This window comes from Bombus vosnesenskii, unplaced genomic scaffold, assembly GCF_011952255.1.
Source record: "Bombus vosnesenskii isolate JDL3184/JDL3185 unplaced genomic scaffold, Bvos_JDL3184-5_v1.1 scf7180000015710, whole genome shotgun sequence".
Taxonomy (NCBI): Eukaryota; Metazoa; Arthropoda; class Insecta; order Hymenoptera; family Apidae; genus Bombus; species Bombus vosnesenskii.
The window spans coordinates 1-23,129 of record NW_022884113.1 but is presented as its reverse complement, the minus strand read 5'-3'; the positions used below and the strand labels follow the sequence as shown (position 1 = coordinate 23,129).

The 23,129-nt window shown below is 36.9% G+C and overlaps 1 protein-coding gene, 2 long non-coding RNA genes and 1 pseudogene across 5 annotated transcripts; 1 reads left to right on the top strand and 3 right to left on the bottom strand.

The window, feature by feature from the left end:
- Positions 1–220: 220 nt before the first annotated feature.
- On the top strand, positions 221–10,527 carry LOC117241338 (carcinine transporter-like). 3 transcript variants are annotated; one of them, XM_033507283.1, is made up of 10 exons: positions 221–323; positions 4,942–5,202; positions 5,914–6,109; positions 6,439–6,697; positions 7,614–7,806; positions 7,913–8,018; positions 8,751–8,854; positions 8,920–9,134; positions 9,530–9,705; positions 10,164–10,527. In XM_033507283.1, exons 1-10 carry the CDS (start codon positions 268–270, stop codon positions 10,380–10,382), a joined length of 1,785 nt encoding a protein of 594 aa, XP_033363174.1. In that variant the 5' UTR covers positions 221–267; the 3' UTR covers positions 10,383–10,527. The 3 variants fall into 3 exon arrangements, with proteins under 3 accessions (XP_033363174.1, XP_033363176.1, XP_033363175.1); XM_033507284.1 differs by lacking the exon at positions 221–323 and adding an exon at positions 4,246–4,741; XM_033507285.1 differs by lacking the exon at positions 9,530–9,705 and having other exon boundaries at positions 10,164–10,447.
- LOC117241339 lies at positions 9,035–9,523 on the bottom strand. Its single transcript, XR_004494949.1, has 2 exons — positions 9,476–9,523; positions 9,035–9,148 (listed from the first exon to the last, which is right to left on the bottom strand). It is a non-coding gene; the product is annotated as an uncharacterized LOC117241339 (long non-coding RNA).
- A 4,366-nt stretch (positions 10,528–14,893) lies between the features above and the next one.
- On the bottom strand, positions 14,894–21,459 carry LOC117241341 (annotated as a pseudogene).
- LOC117241340 lies at positions 15,560–15,901 on the bottom strand. The gene is made up of 2 exons (XR_004494950.1): positions 15,706–15,901; positions 15,560–15,638 (listed from the first exon to the last, which is right to left on the bottom strand). It is a non-coding gene; the product is annotated as an uncharacterized LOC117241340 (long non-coding RNA).
- Positions 21,460–23,129: the final 1,670 nt, after the last annotated feature.

The following is a 23,129-nucleotide window of genomic DNA, read 5'->3' as shown; positions in this document are numbered from 1 at the left end:
TTCTGGCTTCAATTGTGCTACGATTTAAAGTTTTCCGTGTATACGTTTAGGACGTTACTGCGTGCAGAAATAGTACAGAAGGCCTCTAATTATACCGTCTACAATATTATTTATAGACTTTGAACCATATAGTACGTAAGTATGTAATTGTATATCTGTCGTGGTTCATTTTATCCTTCTCTGTTGCGTGAACCAGCGGTTAGGAGCGACACTAAATCACGTGGGAATGAAACTCGTTGAAACAACGCTAGACATGGTAACGGATCCATGACTGTGCTTCTGTTATTATCAACGCCAGTAACGGTTAAACCTATTGCATGTGTGTAAGTTGGAAGTTACGTACATAACTTATGCCCACCCGTTGTGTGTTTCGCGATCCCATATTTCTTTTAATTTGAATTTTATGAAACTTTTTGTTCGATAATTGATGTGCCATATTACATCCGTCACATTCAATGTTATATGGTGTAATTTCTTCAGTTGTGGTGTTATGTAAGTTACGAGGGCATTCCTGTGTTTGGACATGTGTTTGGAATGTAGTGTGTATCTTTCTCTTCGTATGTACATAGTGAGTAGAGAGAGACTGTCTGTCTTTCGCTAGAAGAATATTCTGCATATAGTTATTTACTGTTCTTGATATTTGAATTTGGAAATTTAATTTTCGCTTTGCTTGTATCTTCGAGCGTAAGGTGAAATTTGTACAGACATATCTAGTAATTTGTTAATCGTACTGTTCGAAATTATTGTGTGTGTGAATATTTCGGTGAATATAAACTACGAAAACCTGTCCTTGACTTTTTATGGTAACAAAGCAGTCTTTTCAGAAGAAACAATATTCATAAATCAGTCCCTTCGCAAAAAGCTAATTCTACGAATCTTGTTAGAAGAAACCGGTTGACGAAACTGCGTGTCCCTTCAGGAGAGGTCTAATTTATAGAGGTAGCTTGCAAGAAAAAACGAATCTCACAAAAAGCTTGAGCATTCTTAATTAATCCTCTTTAGAATTCAATTACATTTATGCCTTTTGTAAATATTAATTCTAAAATAACGATGCTAACATTTCTAACCTACAGAGTATCAACAAATAACATAACGCAATTCCCCATTTCAATTAAATATGAAAAATATACTAAAGTCGATCCAAGATCAAACCCGGTAAAACAAACGACAAATTTACCTGAAAAATCCACTGAATTCGTTTCAATACATCCGTTATTTAAATTGCAAAAATCAGTTGTGTTTCAACGTCAATTTTTAACACCGTCCATATATCCCAATTTTAGTACGCGACAAGACGACAATACAATTCATTTCAATACCATTGAAAAGTATGGCTGGCTTCGGACAACCGGTTTCCGGCGTGGCGCCACTATGCTTTGGAGAAACAAGGAAATACATATGCATGCACCTTGCTTTTTGTGAGACAGAAGAACTCTGTGTCTCTGTTCTACCAACGTCGCTGTTGCGACGATTTGCCGCAAACCTAAATGGAGTTCGATCAATGGCAACGCGAGCACGTGGTCCTCGATGTTCGCGATCGGAAAATCGTGTTTTCCAAACTATTTCTAGTTTCGCCGGTTCCACTGTCAATCAACGTTTCTTCCTTTGGTTCCGTTTCTCTTCGATTCTCTCCTTTTTTATTGGCAAACACGTGTCACCGGGTATCGTGTTCGTCTTCGCTAAGCAAGCTTCTATATCAGCGATACGCGAGCCGGTTTCCCCTTCATATTTGTACAAGACTTCGTGAACATCGGACATTTTTCTCCTCTCTTTTCGAATAAGAAAATCCTATCGTTGTTTAACTAACAATTGCATTTCTTTAAATGGAAATGTGGTCGTGTCTCCTTTATATTTTCAATTAGCCAGGGGATTTAGGTTTATTGCCGTGGAAACTTGATCGGTCGTTTACGTAAGGATCTGCGACTCTGCTTCATCTTCGAGGAAAATTTCATCGAATACAATCGTTTCACTCAATGATTGGATCAGTCGAAAGGGAGATTCCGTGACTGCCTGTATAAATATTGATCATAGTGTCTCTTGAAGGGAAGCTGTACCAATCTTGTTGATTTAACTACTGATCCTACTTTATCCTCGAGAAAAATTACTTACTTTGATTGTTTGACCATTAATTTTAGCGTTTCTTCGAGGGAAACAGTGTTGATCGCTCGAGTCTGTTTCTTTCTCAAGGTAAATTGTATTTACTATTTACTCGATCAGCTATTTTATTTTCTTTTCCCGGAGAAACCTTGTTTCTCGCCTGTTTGACCATCCGCGCTATTTCTTCTTTGAGATAAACTGCAGCGATTATTCGTGTAATCAACAAATCTACTTTTTCTTTCTTTACGAAGGAAATCGTGTGTTTAACGAAATCTCGCTTGTTTAGTCATTGATTCCGCTAACTTTTCCAAATAAATCGTCAATCATTCGCTCGATTGCCAATTCTAATTTTGCTTCGAAGCAAACTGCGTTGATTATTCGTATAACCTTTTTAATAGAAACTGTTTTTCGCCTATTTTATCGCCAATTTCCTTTTCAAAATAACATGTATTAATTATTCGTTTAATCGCAGATTTTATTTTATTTTATTTCTATTTCTATTTCGTTTTATCATCGATTTTCCGCCGTCTTCAAAGAAACCCACGTGAATTACTTTAATTGCTTTTTCAAACTAATTTTATTTCTTTACTTTTAAATTAAGAAGCAGCAAGGAAAATGCTACAATAACGGAAAAATTCTTCGGTTATCTCCACAAAAAACACGAAGGTATCGAACTTAGTGTATTGAGACATTTTGTTCGTTGGAAGTTAGTCGACGACATTTGGAACGGAAAGATACATTTGACATGATTTAGTGTGACGTTGAGAGAGAAAAATGGTTTGATCGAGGGTGCCCTTAATTACTAATTTCATAACTTGCTGTTAATCGATCTGACAGTGATATTAGTGGATGTGGTTGGTAGTGCCTGATTAATCGTGATCGATATTTTGAACAAAGAGCAACGAGAAACGATCAGTTTGGAGTTTCACTTTGACGTCGTGAGACTATCGTTAATTAGACATAGAAGAATCATTTGGTGACAGGTAAGGGTTTCAACTTCTGTATTCATTTTCTTCTATAGACTGAATTTAATTTTTCGCTTTGATAATCGTTTATGAAAGAGAAGCGATAATTATTAGTTCTACCTAAGAATGTTACTAATAAATTAGGAAAAAGAAATTTTGATTGGATTCTTGATAACGAGTGAAAATTAATTTAAAAGATTGTATTTGGAATTTTGAGAATCGATCGAGTCCTCAGTTTCAGTGCAATGTAACGTTATCAGTCGCATGAGTTTGGCTCATATGTGATTTATGTGCAAGCTAAATGTTTCCAACAAATTGTAGCATATTGATTTCTCAAAGTACTGTATCAAATGTCTTGTAATTATAAGCAATTGTTTCGTTTGGACGATCAAGGGTAATATACTCTATTTCTGATTTTAAAAATGCCGCCATTTGTGTAGACGTACACACGCAAGTATTTATTATGTAGACACGATGGCTCGTAGACACGAACGTTTCTCGTTGTCGTATTTTCCAAACAGGTCAGTTATTTCGAGCACTCGACCACTTTCTCGCTCCTGACAATGACATTAGTCATTCTAATCGATGTCTCGAAATCGATGGTTCTTCTGTCAGCTATTTCGTTTCCGTGTTTATTCCATATGATAATATTGTTTCACGTATTCGCTTAAATTTAATTGGCAAATGATTAATTTCCCTGAATCCATTTTCAAGTAAACATATCAGTTTAACCTTTTGCTCTATCTGATACGAAAATGAACAATTTGATATAAAAATTTTGCGAAAGATCGATATATTATTTTACTTTTAACTTGGAAATCGTTCTCTTAATTTTTCAATATCTAATTAACCACCTCAGTCCCTAAGACCGTCTGTTTTAACGAATGGTAAATAATCAAATAATTGCGTTGATACATCAGAAGTACCATCTTCTTATATCCCTGATATTAGTGTTAAAACAGGTTTGAAAAACCTTCAATTATTTCATTTATTCTTAGCTTTCGATGGCTTAAAATTTTCTCGGTTATTTTCCAATAGAGTTCGATATATTGATCGAAAACTTAGTTTAGTTAAGCACTGTAACCGGAAGTCACCCTTAAGTCGCCGGGTAAGAGGATTACGAGTAATAAACAAACAATATTAATCAGAAAATTATTCCATTCAATTTTTCTCCTGCATTTAATTAAATATGACAGAGTCGACAAACTTTCCTTCGGTTCTTCTATCTCATTTGCAAATCTATAATATCGATATCCAAACGATAACTCGAACACAATTAACCAGCACTCAAGGCTATTTCTTTCGTCGAAACTTTCCTCAGACATGTAGATATCACGTTGACATCGCCGCGTATACCGAATCAGCCCTTTTTAAAGATGATCTCGCGAGCGTGGTTCGTATGCAATTCAATTTGAACGAGTCGCGTGTCACGATTCACTTGACTCCCGGCACAGTAATTGGCCGGCACTCGAGCAAACACTTACACTTAATTTAACGTTTAACCGAATCGAAAACAAAGCGAACAGTTGCCGGACTTCGCTCGTTCTTTCAGTTCATTTCCGAACGTCTTTCGATCAGCATATCGGGTCTCCTCTTTCATCTCCGTTGCCTTTCAAAATCTAAAATCATAATTGAGACTTTGCTGCTCGAACTATGGAAGGGGAAAACGTGAATGACGGGTAAGATTGTTCCTGCGTTCTGTCAGAAAATAATTTCCTGTTTGTGGGAGAGGAAAGGAGCATTGTAATTGGAATTACAGAATGTGAAACATCAAAGGAACTGCCGAATGACATTTATTTCAAAGACTAGAAGACTGAAAACTTTGTTATACGACTTTCATACTGCTACGCCTGGAAATCAAGGATGGATTCTGTTTCAGCGAAATGAAGGACGAGAAGAGTAACTCTATATTGCCCACTGAAGCGACTCGATTGAGACCAAGATTGGAAAGTTTCGATGATGTTCTGCCGTATGTCGGTGACTACGGGAGATATCAATGGCTGTTGTTATTGTCGTTACTACCTTATGGCGCGACGTACGCGTTTCTGTATTTTTCGCAATTTTTCATTACGATTATTCCCACGGAACACTGGTGCAGGATAGACGAATTAGTAAACTCGAATTTCACCGAAGAAGAGAGGTAAGTATTGTAATATCGTGATATAATGTGTTTACAAAGAGTGGACAATAGAGATGTTAATCAGACAGAAAAAGACGATTGTTGTTCAACCTGAACTATTCACGCCAAACGCACAGAAAACAGCGCAAACCACACTCTCTCGGCAACGCCACTCGCAACCTCTGTCTCCGCTCAACTCGCACTCTGCTTTTCGACTAACGCTCTGACCGTTGCCGCATTCCGTTGTCTTTTTCCTAGGCCCACCGCACACTTGTTCTGCAAGCGCTCGTGGCCAGGGTCACGTAGGTCTTTTCCACGAAACTATGCACTTGAAAAGACCGATGACACATTGATGGGCCCGACGGCGCCTCGGCTCTCGCGACATTGTTCATAGTTCGCCCGATATTTCTTAGGCCTTTCGTCCACGATACTACAGTATGTATAATGAAGGAAAGAAAGAAAAGGAGATATACGTAGCAACGAAAGCTCCTTTAAACTTTGAACGATATTTTTGATTGTTCGTAGAAAGTGACTTTAAAATATTGTGAAAAATATGCGAGATATCGCGATTTCTGGAATTTCTCGAATTTTCGAACATTTCGAAAATTATTAGAAAATATTGTAGAAAAATTTCACGATAAGATACAAGATATTTTTGGATTACTCTGTCTGGACTTTGGTTCTTATTTTAATAATTAAAATGATCAATCATCTATCGTATGGGATGTTTAGGATTAAGATAGCGATTCCAGTGACGAACGTTTATCCTTATTACGAACAATGTCAACGGAAGGACGTAAACTTCACAGAGCTGTTGAAGAGCGATAAGAGCCTGAGCTCATCGGGCTTCCAAACAAACAAAACGATAAAATGTACTCAATGGGAGTATAATTTTACGCAGATTCCATATCCTAGTATAGGAACTGAGGTGAAGTATTCACATCGTTGTCTGAATCGCATGCTTCGAAATTCTTACACTTCTGCTGCGTTCTTTGGGTCATTTCCGATCTAATCTAACCTTGTTATAGTAAATTTCTTAAGTTTAAAGAAAGTATAAGACGATAATTGTTAGTACGGATAATTCCTCGTTCCGATTTTACGCGAACGTTTTTTTCAGAGCATAAAGAACTCTTTCATTCATCGAACTGCGAGCAGAATCGAGATATAAAAATTCGAAGACCGCAGCAGGATTAAAATTATATTCTGAAAAATATGAATCTGGTTTTTCGCTGACTAACTCTTAACCTTGGTGATTAGCTAGATTGGGTATGCGACCGAGAATACCTCGTATCAACGGCGCAGGCCATCTTCTTCTGCGGATCCATCATCGGTGGTTTCCTAGTCGGTTGGATCGCCGATCACAAGGGTCGTATCCCAGCTTTAATGTTCTGCAATGGTATCGCCCTTTTTGCCTCCATTTTCACTGCCAGCGCAAATAGTTTTTGGTCATTCGCCGTCTGTAGGTTTCTCACTGGACTGGCGTTCGATAACTGTATCAACATTTCTCTGATTATCGGTAAGCCTTCTACGAAGTAGAAAGTGCGAGAGGTTCGACCGATAAGCCAATGTTTCAGTCACGCGAGAGATAACGTTAGTATGAAATCAATGTTTCTATTACGTGAAAGATGATGTTGCGTGAGAAATTTTTGATGAATTGTTCCTCGAAGATAATTTTGACGTTGCTGTACTCGATTGAACTATACGGTTCGAGTTCTTGATTCAAGAGCTTTTGCCACCACCAGAGATGAATATATTGATTTTGTTATTGTTAAAGATCGTTTCATCGATTTTCATGTCGTCGAGGATAGTTATATCTTGATATTCTTAAATCGAGTTATACAAGGTGGTTGGTAATTGGTGGTACAAGCGGAAAGAAGTCGAAAATATAGAATACAAATTTTTTTTTTAATTCTTCCATCGAGACAACGATCTACAGTGAGATCCGTTATAACGAGACGCGATAAAGTGCACGCGTATCGAGCGAAAATTCAAAGTCGATTTTCTCGAAAACAAAGCCTCGAACGAAAAACGTTTATTCTATATTTTCGACTTCTTTTTTCGCGTAGAATCCCCCCCTTTCCGCTTGTACCATCAGTTACCAACCACTCTGTATATTCGTTCGAAATGAAAATTATCACAAAATTTTCAACACGTAATTCGTTTAAATACGTTAGAAGCAAAACACGCGTATTATGTAGCGCTTTTTGTTATACGGACCAGCTCAAACTCGGAAAATTCACGTTTTCAGAGTAAACGGATTAATTTAAAATCGGAATTATATTTATAATCTTACAATTATCCTACAATTAAGTTGATTTCACTCGATAAATCTTCCATGTTCTATTACTGCAACATAAAGAATAATCGTCGTTAAGTATCTTGATATAATAATCAGTTATTCCGAGAGTCATCGACGATCAATTATCCCACAGTTCTCGAATATATGGCTGTTTCGAAACGAACGTTGGTCGTGAATATCGCCTTTGGCGTATACTTCGCAGTGGCCAGTACAATTTTACCATGGATAGCCTATTATATCGCGAACTGGAGATATTTTACTTACGTTACTGCCATACCGCTGTTATCTGTCGCTATCACACCGTGGATTCTTCCCGAGAACGCCCGGTAAGTAAACTCCTAATCGTTCGATTATTCGAATTCTCAACTTGCGCTTTGAGATTTATGCAAATTTACTTATCGATCCATATCACTCGTATTTGCTCTGTTCAAGCTGGTACGTTTCCAACGGAATGATGGACAAGGTTGTTGAGAAACTACGGAGAATAGCTAGGATCAATCGTAGAAATCCAGACTCGCGTATTTACGATATATTAGTTGTAAGTTCGATCAAATAGAATTCTAGAAAGCTTACGCGAAATCATACGGTACAGTACTTGAATCTGTGCTGACAGATATATTTGATTCGCGTCGAAAACACACAGACTCGCGAATGTATTTTAACATGCATAGACAGGTTTTAAAAATGAAACGCGATGAAAAATGAAATATGAAATGAAACTTGACTGTCGCGATTCCATTGTGGTATTATATCGATCTCGTACAAAATTTGAAGTAAATCTGGGAATTTATATAGAAATTATAAAATATTTACAATTTACAAGTACAATCGGGGATAAAAATAAGCTGCTATAGTTAATGGAAATAGATGTGAAGAAAGTATAATCAAATTAGTATCAGCCTCATATACTTGAGTTTTATTTATTATATTTCCTTCTAATAATATGCAGATAGTTCAGCAAATGATTGAAATGAATTTTTACATTTTCTCCACTAATCCACTTAGTTTTGTTCCCGACTGTATTTCGGATCAGAAAAGTATTTAATCAACCAACCACCCATTATATTAATAAATCTCGATATCAAAAGCCATGCCGACTAATGCCATAAAACAGAATGCAAAGTGCCACTGTTCGTGCTATCTATTAATGACGAATACAATGAAAATAAAATTTCTTTTCAGTGTGTTATGAATTTTGAACTGTGTAAGGGCTAAAGGCACGACTCGTATTATATCTTTCGTTAATTATTCTCGAAATAAATTCTTGCAGAGTAACATGGAGGCACCGGACAAAATTCAAGAATCAGCGACGCTGCTCGATCTGTTCAAAACGCCACGGTTGGCGAGAAACACTATTCTTCTAGTTGCATTCTGGCAAGTATAAGATACGAGTTCATGTTGCGATAAAACCTTCATAAATAACCGATACAATCTTGTAGGTGTTTTACCCTGATCTCGTTCGACGATCACGTGTATTCATTAAAACTTATCCAGAGCTCGGTGTTCGTGTCGTTCTCGATCGCCTGTGCCACAGAACTTCCAGCTGGGTTATTACTCGCCCTGTTGCTCGACCGATGGGGTCGTAGACTCTGCGGATTTCTCACGATGGCAATGACCTGTGTACTCAGTATCGCTGAACTTATGCTGCATTCCAGTAAATATATCGATCTGTTTATTAAAGTAAAATTAAAACGATTATAATGACGTATTATTGAGAAAAATCTGAAATTAAGTTGATGATGAATGTAAATGAATTTTGGCAACTTCGAAGGTATTAATCTTGGAAAATAATTATTTTGGTGGAACTAGAATTTAGGAATTATTAGGAATTAATTTAGTGGCGAAATTGAAAGAGGTGTGCACATTTTAGAAGCAATAATTTTCTATATGTTGGTTTTCTAGAATTTGGAGATTTATAGAAGTTTAAAGTTTGTGTGAAATTTTAATTTGATTTTGATTAAGCTTCGATCGGACTATATTTTTAATTAAACTTACAATCAAGTATTGTGTATCCAGGATTAATTTTGTATTTTTTTATTTATTCCCCAGTGCTCGCGAAATTAGTAATGTCAATATTGTCGCGATTCTGTCTGAACATGGCAGCCAATGTTGGTCTTCAGTATGCAGCAGAACTTCTGCCCACGCCAGTCGGATCGCAGGGCGTATCTTTCATCCATATTTTCGGAATAGTTGCACACTCTTTGGCGCCATATATCACTGACTCGATAAATAAATATTTATACTACTATTGTTGTTACAATATTTTTGAAACACCGCTAAGCACATCCACGTTCAACTTCTCTTTAATTTATTCCAAAAGATACAATAAGCGCTATTAGAAATTATGAAAAAGCTCTCATGTAAATTTTCTCATGATAATGTAAAATAGTTTTTTTCTTACCTTAAAACAAGTTGTTTCCTGAAGAAGTTAAATATTATAAAAATCTGATCAAAATATTTCTCACTTTCTAGAAAGCCCGTTTTGGAAGTTGCAACCAACGCTTTTCTTTAACTGATCTTTAATCAAAAAATTGAAATTTAAAATAAAAAATGATGGAATAACTTAAGATATGAAACTATATTGGTTGAAACTTTCTAATGAAACTTTTTAAATGAGAAATACTTTGACCAGATTTTCATGGTATTTAACCTTTGCTCATATAAATTAATATTTGTTCATTAGGCTGCAATTTGGGAGGGATTTCCAATGCTCATTATCAGCACGGTGTCCTTTTTTGGCGCTGCACTGGTTTTGTTCTTGCCGGAAACTGTCGGTCAAAATCTTCCTCAGACTATCAAGCAAGGCGAAGAATTCGGAAGGGACCAACATTTCTGGTCGTTGCCTTGCTACCATAAGACACACTTCAATGGACATCAACACTATCACTCCTGTGAACGATAATTATCTGATTTTTAATAATAATTCAATTAAAAAACACGAAGGAGGATTCGTGTTTTTTTTAGAAGTAACAATATTACAAGCGGATCAGTCTGACGATTTTTGTACGAGAAAAAATCGGAACATATTATTTTTCTATTCTCCTACATTAATTTTTATTTTTATCGTTTACGTTTAAGAATTTGTAAGCCTTAATTCTAAAAAGAGCGAGCTTAGAAATCGTGTTCCTCTATCATTTTTATTATTATCTTTTAAGAGCTTTTATAATTTTAATGCTAATTTTCACTTGCGTTACGCACGTTCGAATCGTTCAGCGGTTGGTGCTAATTTGATATTCAAAGATATTACGTAGAATAATATCGAAAATGTTACGTAAATTAATAATTACGTAATTTATTAATTACGTAAATAATACATTAGGGAGATTTAAATTTTTGATTCCTTTAATGTTTTTAACATTTTTTACTGGAAGATATTGGACAAAATCTTATTTAAAAAAATAGTACGTTTAGATAATTTTTCTTTGTGAAAAGAAACAGTTTTATATCTTTTGAACGATTATCCACGTATTTTTAACGATTATTTATCTATTCGTTATATTTTTTGTACGATTTTAAATAACGTACAATATTAATAAAATCCAAGCTTGAAGACTTTTTAAATTATTGTTATAATTTCTTCAGCACCAACTGCTGGACTTTTATCTATCTAAAACGAGTTGTACGTACATTTAAAAAAAAATAACTCTAATTGACTGTTTCTATGGTTTAGGAAGAAGAAAAAAAGAAAGGAAAGAATATTGTAAGCAAATCGTGCCATCGTATGACGATCAGTGTTCGTCGTTGTGCCAATAACAACGCAATCAATCTGAAGAAACCTATTCATAGTATTCATAATCATCACTCACGTATATATTCGCGTATACACTCACGTCCATAAGATTGATTCACCGAATAAAACTTCCATAAACCTTAATATAAGAAACAATTCTACTTTTTATTTGCACACACATCGACGAATCCCCCGAACAAAAATAAACTGCTAAATATCTCTATAATTAAATACATTAATGCTCGATGATCCTCGTTCATCATTATACGTCTAATCTAACTCCATCCTATAATTAGGAGTTCTACGATAACGATCACTTATGTTACAATGTATTAACCCTTAACAGCCGAACTTAATTATAATTAATTATAGAAAATGAAATGCTTCATTATACGGATATTTGAAGTAATATTCTGTATTATACAGGGTGTCTGGTAATTGATACTGTGATAACCAGTGGTTAGTTAATGTGGTTAATAACCAGTGGTACAGAATAATACTATGTGAAAGGATCTGTTGAAAATATAGAACGAGAGATTTTCGTACGACGTTCGAGAGAATGAAATTCTGAAGCTTTGTCAGCTCGTGTTCACACGACATTCACGAAACATATTCAAAATTTATTTTCTCGAAAATACGAAGAATCATCAGTTACGAAACACTCTGTACTATATCACATTATTATATCACTATCGTATTGATAAGAAATGTCGATATTATAACTCCTTAAGACTCCCTTAATATTTATTTGCGATTCAGCTTAATATGTATTGGCCCTGTGTAATTTCAAGATTAAAAATATAAAAGAATTCATTCCTGATTACGATATCGTACATGATTTACAAAATCATCGACCGTCAAGGGTTAAATGAGAATTCTTTCGTCCAGAATTATTTTCCAGACGATCGAATTATTATCCATTGCATCACGAGGATCGAACTAACTTGTAGCCTTGAACAATTATGTACAGTTGAATCTCTAGCGTAGGAATATTTCAAAGAATCTCAGGTTTTGAGGAACGATAGCTGATATTTGCAACGAACAATAGTATGTCTTTTTAATCGGTAACTGAAAGCAGGGGCTAGTCTCATAAGTACGCGAATGATTCTAGTTGCTAGAATCATTGTTTAAAGGTGGTATAACGGAGATTGCGCGCTTGAGACGAACAGGTCGGAGGATCGAAAGGAACGAGATTGGAAATATTCGCGTCTCTTCGCGAATCAGAATTTTACTATTTCTAATTGAACACGTGACGGAGTTTCGATCTGTTTCAAGTAACATTTAAACCTGAGTGTTACGCCGGGCGACTCTCTGCCTGGCCCAGGTCACACACCGCGGATCATAACACTGAGCATTTTCAAAATTAACTCATTATCTATCAATTTTTCTTCTAAAATTTGTATATAATTCTATAAATTATTTACTGCTTTTTCCATTGGATTTAAACAGAACAATTTCGGAAGAATGTCGAACATTATGTTAATATCCTTTGTATTAAAAAAAATTCCTGCTTAAAAAGATCCTACAACTTTCATTTTATAATCTCAATTGGGTATGATGGTAGCTAATGAACGCTTAGCAATTAATTGTTTTAATGCATTCCATTTTATGAATGATCAGTAATTACGGATTCAAGGATACTTATTAGAAGTAATATTCTTATTATATCTAAATATATCAAATAGAGATATTTCTCGTATTAATACTGAAAGATCATAAAAAAGGAAATATCATAAAAGAATTTCAATTTTGATGTTTCATTAGAATAATATATATATATATATGTATGTATATATTTAAATTAAATAACAGAGATCTCAGAGTTTTCAAAGCATTCAACGTGTTGATGCATAAATGGATGATGAAAAAAAGCCACGTTGATCGAGCGAACGCAAAATACTCTTCGGTTTAAAAGTCGATCGAAACTCTCATTTCAAGTGTCGGCGATTTATGAATCACCTATATTGATACAAAGGCGATTCGTAATAAAGGAGACAAGTTGAAAGCTTGACAATGCGCGAAGACAGCTCTCTTTTTGTGTTTCGAGTCTCGTGGCAATCCTTTGTTATTCACGGTATTTCATAGTTAAATCAATTCAACTAGAGTATTCCTTCAACGAGAAAAGAAAAAAAAGAGCAAGAAGAAAAAGATATAGATCTTTCTTTTCGATTTTTAAAGCGAAAGATGCGTAAATACTATGGTATATTATTTCCTTATATATCGCTTCCTTTAATACATATATCCAATACTGAATTTAATTGTACATTTACATAAGATACTTGAATCGTTTCTCATTTCCAACACTTTACCGACGTTATAGTACGCGAAATAATTACATCGCAATATGTGAACGCAACGTAATTTAAATGCCGCGTTCTTAATTCTTTAAATTTCTTCACATTTTTATACAGTCATTCCAATTAAAAAAAGATACACTTTAAAGAAAATTATCTTGTGTGCAACAAAGCTACTTCGTCGATGAAGCGTCAATTAATTGCTTAAACGTATACCTTGTGTAATTTGACGATTCTTGTCTCTTTCACTGCAATAATCGATACTTCCTCCTAGTTTCTCTCAATAGCTCTCCAATCTCAATACGTTCGTAATATCTTAACATCTAACATCACACGCACACGTTTAATAACTATATTTACAACGAATTTGGCAAGTTTCACGCCACTGACAAGATTCACGCCACTGACAAGATTCACGCCACTGACAAGATTCACGCCACTGACAAGATTCACGCCACTGACAAGATTCACGCCACTGACAAGATTCACGCCACTGACAAGATTCACGCCACTGACAAGATTCACGCCACTGACAAGATTCACGCCACTGACAAGATTCACGCCACTGACAAGATTCACGCCACTGACAAGATTCACGCCACTGACAAGATTCACGCCACTGACAAGATTCACGCCACTGACAAGATTCACGCCACTGACAAGATTCACGCCACTGACAAGATTCACGCCACTGACAAGATTCACGCCACTGACAAGATTCACGCCACTGACAAGATTCACGCCACTGACAAGATTCACGCCACTGACAAGATTCACGCCACTGACAAGATTCACGCCACTGACAAGATTCACGCCACTGACAAGATTCACGCCACTGACAAGATTCACGCCACTGACAAGAGTCACGCCACTGACAAGATTCACGCCACTGACAAGATTCACGCCACTGACAAGATTCACGCCACTGACAAGATTCACGCCACTGACAAGATTCACGCCACTGACAAGATTCACGCCACTGACAAGATTCACGCCACTGCCAAGATTCACGCCACTGACAAGATTCACGCCACTGACAAGATTCACGCCACTGACAAGATTCACGCCACTGACAAGATTCACGCCACTGACAAGATTCACGCCACTGACAAGATTCACGCCACTGACAAGATTCACGCCACTGACAAGATTCACGCCACTGACAGGATTCACGCCACTGACAAGATTCACGCCACTGACAAGATTCACGCCACTGACAAGATTCACGCCACTGACAAGATTCACGCCACTGACAAGATTCACGCCATTGACAAGATTCACGCCACTGACAAGATTCACGCCACTGACAAGATTCACGCCACTGACAAGATTCACGCCACTGACAAGATTCACGCCACTGGCAAATTTCGCGCCACTGGCAAGTTTCGCGCCACTGGCAAGTTTCGCGCCGTCGCCAAATCTAACCGCTATAACCTAGTACAATCCATTTTTTGAACACTGCCAGTAAACGCTGGATTTGAAAGGCCTTTCTTCTTTCTATAAGATTTTTTCAGCATTTTGCTCCTGTCAAATTGAAATAAACGATTATTAGTAAATTTATATTGACATAAGGCGGAGGAAGAATATTATAGAATCTATACTTACGAGGATATACACGGAACCCACCAGAAACTTTGTTCCTTGCCGAAGTCGTTACCCTCCTGTAGGGTTTCTGGTAATTCCTGGTTCAACGTTTCTGGCAAGCCAAGGGTCAGGAAGGCGTGTCCAAAAGACAGCAAACCGAGGGCAACCAGCGGTAAAGATGGATCAATGTCAGCCTAAATTAAATGAAAAATATTTTCCCTTTTATACGCTTCCCTTTATACCTCTTTTAGAAGTAATAGCGATTAATTCCGCTTTCCGCTAATTCCTTAATTTCCCTTCGATTTTCGGGAAATAAATGAATACTTCCATAAGTTCATTTTCGGTAATAACATTACACAAATAATAGTATACTTTGAGGTAAATTTATAATTCAAAACAGAATAACTTACACAATAATCAAGAGTGTCCTCGCAAATATTCCTCTTCGTATTTTCTGTATACTTAATATTCTTTTAAATATTAATAAAGAATATTGGTTAAAGACAGAATTTGAAGAAGTTGTCAATATACAAAGGATCATTGGTGTTACCTGTATAACGAGATTATGTAAACATTCGTTTCATTTAGAAACGAAGCTATAGTGTAGTATCACAAACCTGTAAATAATTACAGACAATAGAAAAGTTACATTTCCTTCGCAAAAAAACGAAACGGAGGAAAATATATCGAAAATCTATCTTGTTTCCGTGATTCGTAAGATCACAAGAAGAATCCATGGCCGACAAGGAACATAATTTTTCTACGAATTAAACCAACCTAAAAAAACGTATTTCAATAACAGATAATATTAGTCGTAAATTAAAAAAGAGGTTGAGTAATTTTCGGATCGTAGAAATACGATGTCGTTAACAGAAATTTCGATTCACTTATCAGATAAATAATGTAAGGTCCCAAAATGTGGGCGATATAACCGATGATATGGATCAAAGACACGCCCTGAGCTCTCACCACAGTCGGCGGCATTTCCGCTGCATATTGGAAACCAATATTCGCGGCGATATTCACCCCAAGCCGCGCTATAATCGCCATGGCAACCATTGTCGAACCTTGAATAAGTTGAGAAATATGTAAATGCCACGATCGCCGCATTCCACGCACGATACATACACCCGATGCGCGCATGGTTCAATTAAAAATTAAATGTCATCCCTGTCGAGTATGTGACGTTGAGAAATAAATGTCAATCGTTAATGGAATAGGATTTAAGGGCGAAAAAGAAAAAGAAAAGAAGAGAAGAAGAATATTTGTATAAAAAAATTTTATAAGATTCGATTATTATTAATACTAAGTAAAATGACCGAATTGTATAATTGTAAATTCTCTATAATACGATTTTAAATAATACGGGTCTATATTATTATGTCGTTCAAGTCTGTTGTCTATAAACGATAAAAGAGAATTCGAAGGAAAGTTTTGTTGCAAGATGAGGAAATAAAAATAGTAAATTGTTTTATAACTACAACGTTCTATTCTAAATACGGATTAAAAAATGTCTATTTTCCACTCCTTAATGTCCTTGAAAACACGGATATCTCCTAACGCTACCGCTTATCTCCTTACTATCTAACAAAAACATTATTCTTGCATCAAGCACGAGCTTTCATTTCTCAATCTCCCAAAGCTTTCACTGGAGAAGCTTCAGAAAAGCGCTTTTTAAAACGACCGTCGATCGATAAAACCGGATTTTTTCTATAAAATTCACCCCCGCTTTCTCACTGCTGTTCACACGTTCCTGCTATTTTATTGAATAATATCGATTGACAAGTCATTTATCAAGAAATAAAAAAAAAAGAAAGAAAAAATGTTACCAGAGGGGGCAGCGATGGCAACGAAGGAGAAAATGCCACAGAGGAACACCGATGCGAAACCCATCCATCGTCTGCCCCATCTGTCGAGGAAAAGGGCGAGTAGAACAGCGGCCGGAAGTTCCGTGAGGGACGCTAAAGAGAACGATGTGAAAACGTCGGGGTCCAGAAGTTTCATGTTCCAAACGTGGCCGTCGAACACCCACACCATCAGCAACCTAGAAAAAAATCAGCCGAGTCATACATAAATCACGCTGGACTTCAAGATCGTTTATTAATCCTTCGCATACTCGTTCCCTCGCGTTTGACGTTTATCGATGCTAATTATATACTTAAGCAGATTCTTAATGACCCACATAAAATGCCCCATATGCTCTCTTAATGTTCATTCGAGTAGTTTGTATCTAGTTTATGGTAATTTGTGTCTATTTTAATACTGGTTTTATAAAGACAGGGAAGTAGCGTCGAGGCTGATTGATTGGTAACTTGGTTGAATTAACGGTATAATATAATTGGAATATCGTGAGGCTGAGAGTTAAGAACATATTCTTAGTTAATTTTATTTTAGGAAATGCAGGAAGATTCAGAATTATCATAGTATTAAAAACAAAGAAAATATAAGAAACGTAAAGGAAGTATAAAATTGAATACCTTTCCTATCTAGCGGGTGGTTGGTAACTGGTGATACAAGCGGAAAGCGGGTGTCGTACGCGAAAAAAGAAGTCGAAAATATATGTCGGGTTATGGTTAGAATTTTGTAACAACTCATCACGTGAATTAGCCATTGTTTCACAAAGCCGAGATTATATTTACACGTATATACAGGACTATCACAAAGCTTAACAAATAATAAGTCTAATGAATAATAAGTTTAACGAATGATAAAATTAGTGAATAATAAATTGTATGAATAATAAGTTTAATGAACACTATTAACAATGTCTTTGGGTTCAAACGAATCCACAGTCAACGGGATAACTCTTCACTAAACGTAAACTAATCTTAGGCGCAAAATACGATTGTTGAAAATGCTCGATGTATCACTCTCCAAAGCAATCACACGAATGCCAGCCTCGTGGAATTTTTCTCGCTGTACGATTGCATTTGTTTTCTATACCCGTTTGGAAGCATCGAGAAGGTTCCAAACGCCGTTGCTAGGCAGTTTCTGCCTGAAGTTTGATTATTAATACAACGTATGTCCTATTGTATCGACACCTCCGAGGCAACATCACACGTGGCTAGGTCCGACATATAGAATAGAATTTTTTTTTAATTTTTCCGAGCGAAAATTCAAAGTCGATTTTCTCGAAAACAAAACCTCAAACGAAAAATTTTTATTCTATATCTTCGACTTCTTTTTTCGCGTAGAATCATCCCCTTTCCGCTTGTACCATCAGTTACCAACCACCCTGTATATCTTTTCGTACATGATTATAAATTTCTCTGGTGTCTTAGTTTTTTCTAAAATAATATTGTAATCATTGCTGAGAATTTACAAGTAAAAAGTTCTAGCTGTGTAGTTTGTTCGATTGATGTTGGAAAGGTTAACTTACCAATAAATGATGAGCATGATAGTGATACGACCAAGTCGTGGCAGCTTGAAGAGATGTAGGACAGTGTATTGATTATGCGATTGATCCTTCTCATTCATCGCCTTGCAACTTTTCTCAAATTCGTCGAATATTTCTTGCTTCACCTCTTTACCGTTCACTTTAGCGAAGTTTTTCAGCATCTCGATCGCTTTGTCCACCCTGCCACTGGTTATGTACCAACTACGGAAGTATATGAAATACGCAAACGTTATGAAAGCCTGTAAGAAATTTTCAAAATCATCACTTTCACCAACCTTTTGTATCGACAAACTTTTTGTGCAAATTTGAATAGAGCTGTCTAGTTACGCATCAATCATTTATTTTGCACAGCTAAAAATGTGATGGCTTATCGAGAGAAAGATGTTGACCTTGAGATGTTTTATTTACGAGACAGAGGAATCGATGTAATAACCGATCCCAAGATAGTATGTATTGCTGGATAAAATATTACCCAATTTAATTCAGCTATAATTTTGGAATTTTTATGGTCCGGTCTCAAAGGACTTTTGATGTTTTAAGAGAAACTTTAACGTAAAAGAAATTTCTTATATTTCTTTGAGGATTATTTTTAAAGAATTTTCCGATGATACGAAGATACAAAAATAATCCAAAGGACGAGGTAAGATTAAATGTCTACTATACTATCGTATACTAATTTACTTACGAAATTTCTTTGTATTATATTTTTATAATGAAAAAGAAATTGGAATTAAACTACCGTGCACTTTCAGGAACAATCCATGGTCCTACAAACGCAACCACCATAGGACACGCGGTGACCATGCTGAGGATCCTCCAATTTGAGATCCAATATGCGATTCAAGGCAGAAGACTCGAGGCTGCCGCGAAATAAAGTCCAAACGACATGTTCGCTACCAGAGTTCGATATTTCGGACCGACATATTCGATCACTGAAAGAATAATTCGTGATATCGTTATTGTATTACATCGTTATAGAAATCTTCCCAAATGTTTCGTCAATTTCGTTTCTTCATTTGATATAATAATATTGTTTCCTTATTTCCTTTAGGTTTGTCCTTTCTTCGTTTTTTACCAATCTAATTTCAAATATTCGGACTTATTTGTAGATTTTATAAATCATTAACATCGACAATGTAAGATCGTTTTGAATTAAAAAGAATTTTAAAAGGAACACTGCTTTCATCTCAATATCGAACGGAGAGTGCCTCAGTAATCGTGGTATAACCGAAGATTATTCTCCATAGGGAAATAGGTCACTCGAAAGATACAATTTCATACCAGAAAAGTATACAGAATTAAGTATCCTGTCGTTTAAAATAAAATATCTTAAAGTATCCCTAGACACATGTAATTTTAATACCAAACTAGATATACAATTACACAACAAATTTCAAATTACGAGATATAATTCCAAAATATAAAGTTTCAGTAAAATCATTTACCATTAAATATCTTAAAATTGTACCATTAAAATATCGTAAAATTCGAATAAAAATTTGACTTAAGAAAAAACAAACCGACATAGGGCAATAAACATTTATTCAAACACGTCATAAATAGTTAATCGTTACGTAAAACGGGACCGATACCGGTGCCTCATTATTAGGTCATAAATTATAGTTTTCCTATTCTCAACAGCTTTTTCTCTCTTATAATTTTCTCGATGACTCACCGATAATGAAAAGCACGTTGAAGCAGTTATCGAACGAGGTACCGACGACTAATCTCGCCAGACAGAAGCTCCAGAAGCTGTTGCAAAACGCAGTGCCGACAGACGCGATGAAACCAACCGCGTTACACGCAACCAACGCCGGAATTCTGCCACAATGGTCGGCTATGTAACCGAATATTAAGCCTCCAAGAATGCTGCCGACGAAGAAGGCCGATTGTGCTGCTGAGCCGAGGAATGCGTGGTCGCATACCCATTCCAGCTGAAACAGAAAAGGGGGATGCTTTATGATTGCGGCTAGTTATGAAAAAACACGGCGTGGTTGGAAAATCGATAGAAGGTGAAGAGAATAAGGAAGACGACGAAAGGACGAGTAATAAATTCCGTAGTTTCTTAATATCATCAGAATTGAGAACCTGAGTCGTAGGTTAGTTAATTGTAGTCTTTTGGTAATATTTTTAGTAATAAAATAGTAGAGGTTGTTTGCATAATTCTTGGATATGATTAGAGAATTTGTCATAGTGGAAGGAATATAAATTTGTTAAGTAGAAGATAGTATCTCCCGATTTAAGTAGGACTTTTTTAGTAATAAAATAGCAGAAATAGAAATTAGAAATAATAATAATAACGATAAATATTCGATAAAAATTTCTTGAGTCGTAAGAAGTTACCAAATGCGTATTTATACGTTCAATTCGAAATATCTGTCTATTGTACAGTTGTAACTTTCACTTTCCGATTTATGCGATATTATATAAACGGATTCATGTTCGTGATTTAATACGCCGAGACGTACAAATAATTAAGGATGACAAGGTTAATTTTATATTCCGCTATAAACGAGCTCTGTTAAGATGCAAACAACACAACAAGTAATTACACCTACGTCTAAGTTCGTGCAACCAACAAGGACTTCTTTTATAATGACTGCATTATATGCTATCGTCAGCAGCTTTACGAAAGACCGTAAATATTTATAGAACGACGGTTCCAACAGTTTTAATTTAAATAAAAATTTGTTAATCGGTGTCGAAAGTTTGAAGTTACTTTATATAAAGAATATAATTTTCTCTTGTGATTTTACCTCGACAGCTATAGATTTGTATGGTATCATCGTGTGATTAAAGGTCCATCCATATTGGCATGGTTTTATTGGGGCCAGGATGGGTCTGCCTCTCTGATACCACTCTCCAATATGTCGGTATAGTTCACATTGTACATGTTACATCGCGAAAACGAAGTCGCACCTTCCGCCAGCAATTCCTCACTCGACGCTGGAGGGATCGATAGTGCAATCCTACATAAAACAAGAATACGTTACATTAACGGTGATGAAATTTGCAAGAAGTATTTTTAAGAATACTAATTTTCGTTTGATTTTCTTATCTTTTTTTAAATAACCAAGGAAAAATGACAGCAAATGGTAGAGAGAGGGAGAGAAATTGGAAAAATAAGATGAAAATTCTACTCAAAAGTGCATAGTTTTTAATCCTAATCTTAAATTAGTCCAATTCCTTGAAACTTAATTCGAATCCTGTTTAAATAAAAAAAGTGACAAAAGTAATATACATAACAATATAAAAATCTATAATAATTTCTCTAATAAAGAATAACGACGATATCAGTAACAGTAATAACACATTATCTTTAATAGTGTTTACATTTTTGCATTTTAAAATTTTCTGTAAAAGTAAAATTCGCATAAAAATCCGCGGCCTACTTATTATTTATAAATCTGCTGTTTCAAAAAAAAAAAAAAAAATCAAAAATGGGAAAAGTGAAAGAATAAAGTAACAGGAAAACAAAAGCACAAAATACAAAAGAGGAAAAGAGACAATGACCGTAAAAATAGGAACAAAGGCAAGAGCTGGAAGGACGATCGTCCCGTATCTATTGCACTCCGAGGCATTCGAATTGTGTTGGGATTTAATTACCGATCGCTGCACGTATCGGCGAGTCTATTTCCAGACAAATAAACGGTACGCGGGGAGATTCGAGAAATTGTGCGAAACGAAAAAAAATTTCCTAGCCGATCAGTTCGCGGAACACGTAATGAGAACAGCCACAACGGCGGACATAGGAGCCGAACTGATTCGCCGGGCCGCCGAGGTGGCCAAGGCTGCCGAGGCACCCCGCGGCCACAAGGGCACGCAGGGGAAAACCCTGAAGGAGGCGGCGAGAACCATCACCGCGGGCGTGACAGAGTAAGTGAGGAGAACGGACCCTGTCACCGACGCACTCGCTATAGCGCAAGGACGCATAGCAACACTGGAGGCGGCGGTAGAGGCACTCCGAAAAGGGCCGGCCTCGCGCCCCACCGCGGATGAGAGCAGCTACAGGGCGCGTCTCGCTGCAGTCGAGCACCAAGTAGAGGAGATGAGATCCTTGCTGCACCGACTGGAGGAACAACTGCAGGGAACAGAAAAAGGAGAAGGAAAGGAGGTCGCCCCTGCCGCGAACACGAGAGGGATGGAGCCTGGAGTCCCAAGCGTCTCAGCGCCCAAGGGTGGCCGAACGGCTGTCACCGAATGGCAGACCGTCGGAAGGAAAAGAAGAGGAAAGAAGAAGGAGGCAGGGAAGAAGCAGCCGGCGAAGCTGATCCCCGAGACAGGGGCGGAGAGCCAGAGGAAAACTCCGGAGAGTGGATTGGAAAACGCACGAAGAGGGGGAGGCAGGGGGACCCTCCCGAGCGCACCGAGAACGTCAGCGGTAACAATCACCCTGACGGACAAATCGAGCCAATCCTACGCAGAGGTGCTGGCTGCGGCCAAGGACAGTGTCTCCCTGACCGAGCTCGGCATCAACACGATGAGGATGCGGAAGACCATCACCGGAGGTGTCATCTTAGAGGTCCCTGAGGACCAGGGAAGGGAGAAGGCCGCAGCGCTCGCAGCGCAGCTGACGCGGGCTCTGGACCCGAACGAGGTCCGCGTGGCGACCCCCTTCCGAGCCGCGGAGGCAAGGGTGTCCCT